At 30.7% G+C, this 12,945-nt stretch overlaps 1 protein-coding gene across 1 annotated transcript; it reads left to right on the top strand.

The window, feature by feature from the left end:
- The first annotated feature begins 524 nt into the window (after positions 1-524).
- On the top strand, positions 525-4,166 carry LOC132742101 (uncharacterized). Its single transcript, XM_060730420.1, has one exon. It carries the CDS (start codon positions 750-752, stop codon positions 3,000-3,002), a length of 2,253 nt encoding a protein of 750 aa, XP_060586403.1. The 5' UTR covers positions 525-749; the 3' UTR covers positions 3,003-4,166.
- The last annotated feature ends 8,779 nt before the right edge of the window (positions 4,167-12,945 follow it).

Below are 12,945 nucleotides of genomic sequence, written 5' to 3' on the forward strand. Positions count from 1 at the left end.
GATTGGTATTTAAACAATTTAGATTTCAGCTTCAAAGTCAATAAACAGGATAGGAACAAAACGGTTGAGATCGGCGGGAAAACACAAACAAGTGTGGTCGGTGCTTTGGTTAAAAAAAATTGCCTCAATGGACCAGGAGGCTCCACGTTTTATCAACAATGATTTCATCGGTGCCAGTATAGAGTTTGCTGTATTTTATTAACATTTTACGTAAAAATAAATTGTTACTGTTCTTATTTTCTTCATCTCTTCTCTCTTTTAAACACGGTGATAATTCAATTTAAAAAGTGGGTTAATTGTGAATCGTTTATTTATAAGTGAATATAAAAAAGGTAAAACAAAAATTCGTTTATCTGTAAAGATAAGCAAGCCTGTCAAATTTGAGCTATATCAAATCTGAAAGTTAACTCGCCGAGAATTTCTTTCGCCTACCTATAACGATAAGCAGAACTATCCCATCGATAACGCAGAGAGATAGTCCAGTTTCATTTTACCGTCTTACACGCTAGAGGCAGCTTTTCATCTTTCACAAAGTTAAGCTTTCAAAATATACGACTTGGAACATTTTACTGCAATATAAATAGACGGTGTTATAACCTGAGAATGTTATAAATTATGTTTTCGGAAGCTGATGTTTATTTTTTTTCCTACTCGATAGAACCAAAAACGGAGTTCTAATTGTTTAATTTCAAAACACGGATGGACAATACATGCAGTAATAATAAACTAAAACAAAAAAGTAAAACAATATGGCTATTCTTGTAAGTAAGGAAATAAACTTTAGAATTTCTAATTTTATCAAGATTTTTATGATACTCATTTTTTTTACAGAAACGGAAATATGTGGTCAAAGTGATAGTTATTCTGCAAGTGTCGGCACGGACGATGGTTACAAATCACCTGTACACATGATACAAACATTTTCCACAACAACACCGGATTATTACTATGACTACGACCCGGAAATAAAATTCAAATTAGGAACGCCTCATTGTAACGATAAAGCAAGTTGTTCCAATATGATGTTTTTTACATTTCCGGAAAAGGGTTGTCATTGTGACAAACTTTGTGGACTTATGTCCGATTGTTGCAGGAACAATGTCTATGAATCATTATTGTATTTGACAAAAGACCAATTTGAATGTGTGCCTTTGTATGAAATTGTGAAAAATAGAGAGTACGGGGTTTCTATGGTTACAAAGTGTGCATCGGAATGGAATAATGATTTAACAAGAGAACTATGCGAAGCTGAAACAGACGAAGACAATATTTTTCTAAGACTTCCGGTTTCTGATAAAACCGAATTTCACGTAATGTTTAAAAATATGTACTGCGCGCAATGCAATTTTGTTTACGATTTTTACTTTTGGAGCCAGAAAATAAAGTGTCGGAATGAAACAGGCGTCCGTAGTCTCCCGGAAATGAAAGACTGTGAAATGTCCTTCACTAGACCGATACCGGAAGTTTCATATAGAACGTGTCAATTGTCTCAGCCCATAATATCTTCTTGTAACCAGTCTGCAGAATTGATTTCGTATAATTTAATGAAAGATTGCACAGACGGAATATATGCTATAACATTTGATGAGCGGGGAATGATGTATCGAAACAAATATTGTGCAGTGTGCAATGGCGTTAGCGAGGATTTGTTGTTTTGTGAACTACTTAATCCTTCTACAGTTAATCCTTTGCCACCCCCTTATGCAGGAGAGAGGGCCACCTACAGTTTTAGACTGTTAGTTGATTTTAATTCTGGCAATGTAAATAACAATGGAACGATTGAAGAAGGAAAGCAATGCAAAGATAATGAAATATACGATTGGTTATCTCGGATATGTAGAGAAATATTTTGTGCTCCACCTCTTGTCCCTGTCAATGGTGCGTGCAACAATACAGTTTTTAGTATGGTGAATATGGTTGAACAAGTACAAGATCCATATATTCAACAGCAAAATTGTTCTTGGACCAAGTTAAATTCTCATGAATATGAGTTTACGAATAACTCTGGATTGTATATACTTTCGCACAAGAAAGTTTACTCTACGGAGGATTATTTGTTAAATGGGACGGATGTATTTATTTGTCTTAATAACACCGAAACCTGTGTAAGCAATTGTGATACAAAGCCTGCATATTTTTCTGACATTGTGGAAAGTTATATGACGCTTGTTGGGCTCATTGTGTCAATTATATCATTAGCAATCACTTTAGCGGTGTATGTAGCATTTCCGCAGCTGTTAAATATTCCTGGAAAAATTTTAGCAAGTTTAATAATTTCCCTTCTTTTTGCACAAATCTTGTTCCTTATAGCTCCCGAAGTTCAGACTGTTTCTTCTATATGTACATTATTTGCCATCTTGGTTCATTATTTCTTCCTTTCTGCTTTCTGCTGGATGAATGTCATTGCATTTGACCTTTGGATGACCTTTTCAAATAGATTTATGACTCCTGGATCTGATACAAAGGGCCGTAAGAAGTTCGTCAGGTATTCAATGTATGCTTGGTTGGTACCAATAATAATAATTTGCCCTGCTATTATTCTAGACTTTGTTGATTTTGATGCGAGTTTCTCCTCTTTAAAACCTGGTTACGGGAAAGGCGTTTGTTGGATATCTTCAAGAGATGCTTTGATTCTTTTTCTTGCTGGTCCTCTTGCTGTATTTAAAATATTTGATGTTATATCTTTCATTTCAACAGCAATTCATATTGCCCGTGCAAAGAAAGAAGGCGCTATGGCAACACGGCGTAAGAATACATGCTCCTTTATAATCAATATCAAATTGTCCCTAATAATGGGTCTCACCTGGGTGTTTGCTTTTGTGGCAAATGCGACAAACGAAAATGTGATGTGGTACCTTTTTATTATATTTAATTCTCTCCAGGGTCTTTTCATAGCAATTTGTTACCTTTGTACGAAAAAAGTCGGGCGCCTGATGAGTGATAAATATAAACAGGTTACTACAAGATACACATCCACGACTCAAATCACGTCTGTTCCATGAACAAATCAAATCACTACAAGATACAAACCCAGTACTTAAATCACGTCTGGAATAAATGAAGTCACAACACAATAAACATCAAGTATTTTTCTATGAACAAATGAAGTCACTTCAAGATACACATCTGTTCCATGAACAAATAAGGCCTCAAATATTTAAATCATGTTTGTTCTATGAACAATTTATATTATGCATGCATATAATGTATCATGGAAAGAAAAACTAGAGTTAAAACAAAATAATGAACGAATATAGGAATTAAAATGATGAATGTGGTTTGAATATGATATGTTCTATTATCTATTTAATTGTGGAAACAAATAGTGTTTTGTAATGTTTTAACAATGGATCTAAATGGATTTAACAATGACGAACTAACAATGGATTAACAATGGAGCATATCATGTTAAACAAGTAAAAACAGTAGTGCGAAAAGTGCAAGAATGTGCTGTGAAATGTAGCAAAATGTAAACAAAATAGTATTTTTGACTTCTATGCAAAATACTAAAAAATACTTGAAAATACATTTTTTCTTTGAAATAAATTGATAGCGTTTCTGAGATATAATGAGCCGACGTAATACTGCCTTGCATGTACACTGACATTTTCTATTTTAATGTTTAAACGAGAACAAGCATAACACCTTTGCATTTTGTTTGTGTTTATGAAGAAAATGAGGTACTTTATCAAATGAAACTAATTATTATGTCTGTTAACCGATGCAGTTCAGTACAGTATGTAGAATGATTGAAGCTTGAATTATTTGATCGTATGCCAGCTCATTAAATTCAATATCATTAAACTTGTAAAGTTGCTAAACACTTGTTTGATTGTATGTACACTCAATATTGAAAAAGTAATTGAAATGTTATAGACAAAATGTTGTATTCTTGTTCAGTGTAATTATTTCTTAAATGTTTGTAAATAAGTATTATTATCTGCTATGATGTTTTTAATGACGTAAATGTTGTAGGAACAAACATGTATACAGTTAATAATTGTTGTGATGACAAATAAAAGAGTCATTTTATAATGTTTGTATGACCTAAGCTTAAGAATAAACATATTTTATATTTTAATGTTTTGTTTTTAACATTATACATTGACAGCTTTCTTAGTAACTGACCATTGATAGCATTTGTGGTATGATTTTATGTCCCTTACAATTTCAATGCATGCATATATACAGCCTGTGACTGATTCTTTTGGGTTAAATAAAACAAAAATGATGTCAGTAACCACATATAAATAAAAACACCCATTTTGCGCCTTCAAAATTAAAAATAATAATATATTTTAATATCTCACTTTTTCTGCCAAAACTATTCTTGGATTATAATTATATTCAAAGTTAATAATGCTCTTGACTTTTTGTATGTTTTAAGAATCTAAATGCTATTGAGTATATCGTAAATGAAATATTAGTATATTAGTAAAGAAATGAATGCCGAAAATGTTTTTTGTTTGAATACGATTGATATAGTCTTAAACACTTACGAAAGGACACAGCTGAAATGGATTTTAGTGGATCAATTACTTCTCTTAATAGGGCATGATTACCCAATATTTTTGTTATGCGATTTTATGTTTATCACACGCTAATTATTGCAGATAATAGCATTTTTTCTTAGACATATAAACTTGTTTTTAGATACAAACTTTTGACTTCAGGACATAACAAATTTTTGACCTTAGGATATACAACATGTTTCAATAATAGAAATATAATAACCATTTATACAGTCCTCCATACACATACCTATTTAACTACAATATAATTTCATTCCTATAAATCTTTTTTTTCCAAATGCTTTAAATTTCATCTCTAGAATGTTGTTACATAATTTGCAAAGTAAAGAAAGTTAGAGAAGTGGGTCTCAGTAATTGTCAGAGCTGATGATTAGTTAGTTGAATGGGTTATAAATTTACTACAAGTAGATGCATTAAACCGATTTATTTCAAGATTAAAAAAACAACAAAAACCTTTGATATATTAATTGGGTATATGTGTTTTTGCGATGGCAAGGGAAATGCGAATCTTATTTTATTATAACGTATTGCTCGGAGAAAACATCTTTTCATTCCATTAGAACTACATTTGAAGTAATACTTAAAAAAAAAATATTTTAGCATTTTGTACATGAAACATTACTTATCAGTATTTTATCATAGGCTTGTTGACTATAACGTCAGTCTTGTATAGTTGTGTATAATTTATTATAAACTATGAAATCATGAGTTTGTTTATTGACACTTTGTACTTTGTTAAAATCACAGTCATCATGTAAAATTATAGGGCATTATTAATATGATTTTCAACTTAATTTGTTAAAATATCGTTTTTGTAGACGGTAGTATTAAGGAGTGGTATAATAAAAACAATTGTAAGTGCAACGCATATACATTGTATAATAATCATCGGTTCCATGGTCAACAAAAATCATATTTTAAATAAAATGCTAAATAAAGCAAAATGCTAAATCTTATGCCAAAACTGTGTTTTTATTATTAGAATTTTAATTGTGCAAATTGATTTTTTCATTTAAATGATACACTTATTATATTTATTTCAATGTAAACTGTAAAAAATGGTATAATTGAGAACTGAAAAAGTATATGGTGTCTGTTGGACGTCAAGGGTAGCTTGTAATTGTCATTACCGTCCATTGCCATGCTCAGTAACTTTTTTGATTTTGCTGTTTTGGTTTTTTTTAGAGATTCCATTTTCTTTATTTTACAAATGGTTTGAGTCATTTATGTTACTACGTTTATTACATCATGGATATATGTACGACGGGTGATCGGAAAATTTTAACTTGTTTTATAGGAATAGTGCAACAATCAATCAGTCATAAGCAATTTTTTCTAACAATTTTGTTGTATCAAATGCGATGAATTCTGAAAAGTATGTGCTTTTCATGGACAATGTCGTTAAGTACATTGGCCCATAATCGAATTCCTGTATATCATAAATAACTCTGTTTATAGTATTTATTATCATACGTGGTAAATACATAAGGATGATACATGATACGATAATAAAATTACGGACAACTATACGAAGCATCGGTATCGAACTGAAATATTATGGTTTTAAGAATTTTTTCTGCTGAGGATTTGTAGGGAACATGCTTTTTATGAATGACTTATATCTTTGAATAATTAAATGTTATACTCTGCTAATGTCTTCATAGTTTTAGGATAAAATACCCCAGACTCAGTATGTAAACAATGATTGTTAGCATTCTTTTTTTTGACAAATCATGATATCTCGAGGAGAAGAATATCTTTATGTCAATATAAGTATAGTAACGGGATGATTAGGACTTTAATAACATGTTATCTCAAAATAATGAAGGGTGAATAAATATTATAAATGACGGGGCGTCTATGCATTTTGATTTATTTATACTCTGTGTATCAATGTAAAAATAGTAAACAAATCTAATCGAATATAACAATATAAAAGAGCATTTACCGACTGTTTCAGACAATAAAATGTAATTATGTAATTACTCATTCTTATTACGATGAGATGATGCATTTTCTTTTGACAATATTGTTTGCTGATTAGTAATTTTTAAACGCTTTGAACTGTTAAAAGGAGTAGGTTATTATATTGTATAATAGTTTAACCAAAAAGTACTTTTGAATCCTGGTAATACCTTTCATAAATAATTTTGACAGCGACCCTTGTTAAACTTGGGTGTTTTCCCCAAAGAAATCCAAACCCTTTAGCGTTTACCTATTTGAAACATGCACTATCTTTCTTATTAAACCCGAAAAAATTCCCAATTTTTGAAATATTGGGGAAGTTGCATAACTGCATTACCGTGTTTCTATATCATTTGAAAAAAAGCCGATTTAAAAATTTAATGCAAGTATTTCACTCTGTTGAAAGTAATGATATTCATCGTAAAAAAATTTTATATTACCATATTCCTTTTACAAAATACTTATATTTCCAGCTATTTTTTGGAAAAAAATTTGAGGGGCCCATACAAAAGGAGTTACAGTATATTTTATTTTACCCAAATTGTAATGTCAAGCATAGTTACGGATCATTATTATCAATCACGTTTTTTTATTTTACGAATGTTACGCGTCTAAACATATGAATCTAGTATAAGAATTGAATCAAGCCCCACATATTTATCTTTTGTAAATGGAATTGTAGTGTGACACAGGATTGACTTGTTAGATAGTATCAATCATTATTAATCAAATAACATTTCTTTAACTTAACAGTATTACTAACGTTTAGTCCATTCTTTGCAATTAATTTCCTCTATGCATTATTAAATAAAGCACCATGTTAAGACTGACGACATTTACATGAACATTGTTTCGTGTATATAAATGCACGGAAAGGACATATGTGAGTCTTTAATCTGATTACTTATTCCATTATTATAATTTCTGATCAAGAAAAGCCCACGAAAGTAAAATTGAACTGCGGAATTAAGTTAAAAATAATTTCACTCACCGCTAATGATGAATAGCCCACCACCGATATGAAATAAATGGAAACAAGCTCCAAACATGTTTCTTACATATATCTATTTTTCTCGACTAAATTGACAGATTGGGAAGATTTAGGAGCAATGTAGTATCAAACTTATAGCAACGATATCTTTTATATTACTGAATGGATGATCCTTACCTGTGTTAAAAATATGTTCCTGTTAGTTCTAGGTATGTTCTGTTTCAAGACTGAATTATGTGGATTAAAGGTAAAAAAATATATGCGTATGGGTTACTGCTGGAATTTTAGGATTGCTAGAAATTAGTATCTTAAACCTGGCTATGATGAAAGAAAGCAACAGAAGCGAAACTCAGAATTAACTCAGAAGAACTATATAGAAAAAAAATGTCATTGAATAAACCCTCTCACTTACATTTCACAAAATCCTGTTTTTACAGTCCTGAGTAAAATCATGATTTAGTTTATTCACTGGGTATATAAGAATGTTAGCGGAAATGCATTTGCATTTTAATTATATACTCGTGGCGGCAAATTCTGCAAACATGTTTCATGAAATAACATTTTAGTGTACTAAAGTTCCGGCTTTACTAAACTTGACCTCATCTTATTGGCATGTATTGCCTTTTGATCTTGAATGTGACCAACAGAGCAATAAAACATTTGCCTGCTCTTATTATAAAGCGAGGCCAGTATAACAAATCTAATTAGATGATATCCAGATGTAAGTAAATACGTTACTAGTGCGGGATCAAATTTGAGATTAGCGAAGATTAATTACAGATTTGATTATGTTTGATAGAGCAAATAATTATAAATAAACAGCCTGTACCTAGTACCATCGGCTTAAGTAGAATCCAAAAAATATAAATGTATAAATGTAACTACACGCATTAATGAGGTAATTTATAAACGTTTCTTTCCTTCCCTATTTTATCACTCAGTATAATTTCTCGCGGTTTTGTCTTCAAATATATCATATGTTGAATTATATTTAATATTGCAGCTTAGTGTCAGCATTCACTTACCCTTCTATACCCTTTCACTGGTTTCCAAAGCTTATTTTTAGACAGCCCCCTAAAATAACAAAAAAAGGAAATATGATCATCCATCGATGTTAATATATCAACTTGAACTGTGTCCAAAGGACACGGATGCCCCCACTGACAAACGTACGAGTATTATATGGTATAAAGTGAAAAAAATCAACAAAGGGCCATAATTCTGTTAAATTTGGTCGCAGCAAAAATTCCTTCCTTTACTTCCATCTACACATTAAAGTTGTTCATCCCTGGAAGTTTAAGCAAAATCTGCCATCCGGTTTAAGAGGAGTTGCGTTCACAACATTTCTACATAGTATATAGTGAAAAAATCAACAAAGGGCCATCATTCTGTTAAATTTGGTCGCAGCGAAAATTCCTTCCTTTACTATCATCTACACATTAAGGTTGTTCATCCCTGGAAGTTTAAGCAAAATCTGCCATCCGGTTTAAGAGGAGTTGCTTTCACAAGATTTCGTGACGTACGGACAGACGTACGTACGTTCCAACATTTTGGGTTTAGGGGCTTTTTTCTCTGTTATTTTCGTTGTTTTTTAAGGGCTACTAGCCCATAAACCCTTTGATCACGGAATGAACCTATTGTTCTCTTTTGTTCTCTTTACTGTTATATAGCCCCTAAACCCAAAATGTTTGCACGGACGGTCGGACGTACGGGCGGACGGACAAGTGCAACGCTATATAGTCCCCACTTTGTGGGGGGCATAACGAGTCTGAAGTCTTTTGTTGTTTTATCCGCCGCCTAAGATTCATTTTACTCTTGCATTATATAGCTTGTAATTTGATAGTTTTTTCTTATTTTGTAAATCGTGAGCCCTGTGGATAAACGTGTGTTGCACAAATTTGTTGGTGGTTTTCATTGTTTTAATTGTAGCAAAAGTAGGAAAGCGATGAAACGGATTTCATTAAACAAAATCATGTTGACTTTTGAAATTATTATAATGAGTGTTGATAGTTTCCCAAAAAAAATCAATATTTTTTTTTGAATTTGCACACTAGCAATACGTGTAAGTTGTAATTTACTATATTCTTTATTCATAATTATCAAAATAAATTTAATACCGGATATAAGAAATAAAATATTACTTGATTAATAGAAAAAGAAAAATATGAAAGAGAGTTAACGTACATGCTCGTCATTGCACGATTAACAAATGCAGGTATTTTAGGACATTTGTAGGCATTAAGGGATGTTTTCCATTATCATTTTACATGAAAAGTATAATATTTTACTAAGTCTTACAATTTAACTAATGTAATATGAATATATTAAGACCTCGTTGTTAAAAAACCATGCATTATTAGTTAATACATATTTGACACGTTATATTCACGGCTACAAGAATTGTAAATATAACAAGAATCATAAGCTAATACTTTGACAATGACAACGACAAAAAGTTTATTGATATATGGCCAACGGCCTAATATCAACAAATGACATGAATACATTTGAATTCAATGCTATCAGTGATACAAGAGCACATTTAATGATAGCAATGCTTTCAATAACAGAACATGTATCTAAAGTTGTTCAAGTGTACGTTTTCTTTCCAACTGAGCATAATAAATATACTAAGCAACATTTTTAATCAATGCATGGTTTGTGATACTAAACAGGATATCAAATAATTTAAAACATTGTCTGGCGTCAAACTTTCTAAGAATAAATTGTGTCCGAATATTTGAAAGTCTATGACACTTGAATAAGAAATGGTACTCATCTTCCATCTCAACATCACATATATAGTATATAATATTTACATGTATAATATATATAGATATAAATGTCTTAGTCTAGACTAAATTATTATTTGTTTTGTATCAACAGTACATGCATTTTCGAAATGTCATTCGATATGTATTGAGATATGTTTATATAAAACTAGAAATATTTCAAATATATGTTTTTTAATATATGAATTAAAAAATGAATAATTCATGTGATTTTAATCAAACATTATATAAGTATGACTTGAGAACTTCTGTTTTTTAATATTTGTTCCGCAGTTATCATATTTCTTGGATTTTATGATGTACATTACGAGTTTAACATGATCAAAAGCTCATAAATTTCACACGCTGCAGAATTACAGAGAGTATTTTTTTTTCATCAAAATAGTCTAAATTGTTTATTTCACTGAATAAACAATTGTTGACTCTGCTTCTTGTATTTATATTCTTATTTCTACTTTCAGCAATCATCTCGATCTAACCGAGTTTTCTGATATAGGTTATTTATACAATATTATACGATGAATGTGTATAAAAAGGGATACACCTGCAGTATACATTAGTTTCATTGACTTACATTCGCTCTATTTGACTGTTATAAAAGCAACTATATTGTGCCTTTAGATAAAAGATAATATGCGATGTACTTTTATTCTATGAATAAAATAAGAAAAAAAATGAGCCTGTTAATTCCAACAGAAAGTACTAGACACTCTTTAAAAGTTAAGATTCATACATATCTAAATACAGAATTTTTATTATTTCCTTTAAAAAAAAATTATTTACTTTAGAAAAGAACTTCCTTAAGTTTGTTTATTTCACTACAAATATCATCTGCGAGAGGAACATGTCAGAAAATTGTTAAAAAATTGAATTAGGAAAGGCGGCGCTCCACGAACACAACCCCCACACGACCCAGCAGCAAGAACCAGTGGCAAGGAGCCCAGAAGGATCCCAAACAAAAACAGGACAGGGCAAAAGGCAGAGCACGGACCAGCTAATCACTAAAGCTTAACCTACTTCTCTTATTAACAAAACATATAAAATATATATAGAAAAAGAAAATAAGAAAGCAAAACAAAACTTGTTATGATGTTTAGTCGGAATTGTTCTACGTCCCTCGAACAAAATAGATTGCTCGTGTTTCGATACTTATCAGTGTGTTCGTTGATTTATCTGATGAATCAGCTTTGAACGATTTATTGATAACAAACTATTTCTAACACATACATGTACAAGGGACCATTTTAATAGTGTCGGGGTGAGGCAAATTTAATTTCTATAACATTTATCAAGCTTTTGTTTTATCATCTTTTATAACGACTGTTTAACACGAAATAAAAAAGTTGAAACTGGTTACAAATGTTAAAATGCTAAGATTTGACTTAAGACATAAAAACATCAGTGAGGATCATATCGGGCAAAATAACAACAAAATTGTACTATGACTTAATACATCAATTATAATCAAACCAAAACCTACACTGCTGATCTTTTTTTCCTTTTCTAAGAAAAAAAAGTTTTCCAATTAAAGGGAAATTATGGCCCAAAGCAATCCTTTTGAACCCGTCTTTTAAATTTGGAAAAAACACCTGTTCAAAAAACCTGACCCGTTTAAAAATTTTTTAAAAAATAAAACTTTTCAGTATTGTTTTTCATTTATCAAGTAAAATTTTAAAACACGTTAAAGTTTAATTTGGGACGTCGGAAAATTTTTTGGGTAATCTAAAAATTTTTTATCGGTCCGTGAAATAAATTACCCCAAACTGCCAAACCTACCAAATTTAGTACAAAAAAAAGGGTGAGAAATTATGCAAAATATTCCCAAAAATTATATTTCTTTTCAGCTGGGTACTTCTTGTTTTTATATAAAAAGTCATAGGAACCTTTGTAAAATTTTTAAAAACCCCTGATTTTTTAAATGCCCTTTCCCAATTTGGGTTCCCCCTGTTCTACTTTTACAAAGTGTATTTATTTCATATAATTAACTGCATTAAACGTGATATTCTAAGAAATTCCTTTCCTGAATTAGTAGAGAACACGCATATAAAAACTTTTTATTAAATTGAAAGATAATGACTAAAAATTTACATAATAAGCCATGTGGACTTAATCATTTGCCTAAAGATGCAAAACTTCTGGCTAAGTGTGTAATTAAGGAAGGCCATTTAACAAAATATGATATTATGATAAGAAAATTTCTTAATATTAAAGCTTTTACAATGAAGGGATGATGACTAGAAGTGTATTAACATGCAATCTCACAATAATAAAGAATTAATAAAGATAGTAATGGATTGGGCGCCTGAACATTTTAATGTTTTATACGAAGCAAAGTAAATAAGCGATGTCAAAAATATGAAATATTTGCTCTTGCATGTTTTATATGACTGTGTTCTTGCATTTTATTGATGAACATGAATTTACGTATAAATTATATAACGGGTATCTACTTGCTTTTAAGGTTCAAACATGTAATTATGAATTTAATCTGAAGTTTGCTAACTTTGTAAACGCTCAAATTTACGTGCACTGTAATTGGCCCTGATAAAATGTAAGCACCAGTATGGGTATCTGTTCATATACTAAGTTAAAATAAACAACACTTTATGATTAATGTTAAAACAGTGCTGTCGTCGAAAATAGTTTTATAATTTAATTGTTTATG

Source organism: Ruditapes philippinarum, unplaced genomic scaffold (genome assembly GCF_026571515.1).
Source record: "Ruditapes philippinarum isolate M1 unplaced genomic scaffold, ASM2657151v2 ctg6338_1_1_1_1, whole genome shotgun sequence".
Lineage (NCBI taxonomy): Eukaryota > Metazoa > Mollusca > Bivalvia > Venerida > Veneridae > Ruditapes > Ruditapes philippinarum.

What these genes read in the sequence shown, in the direction of transcription:
- LOC132742101 (XM_060730420.1), top strand. Translation starts at nt 750, where the DNA reads ATGGCTATTCTTGTAAGTAAGGAAATAAACTTTAGAATTTCTAATTTT.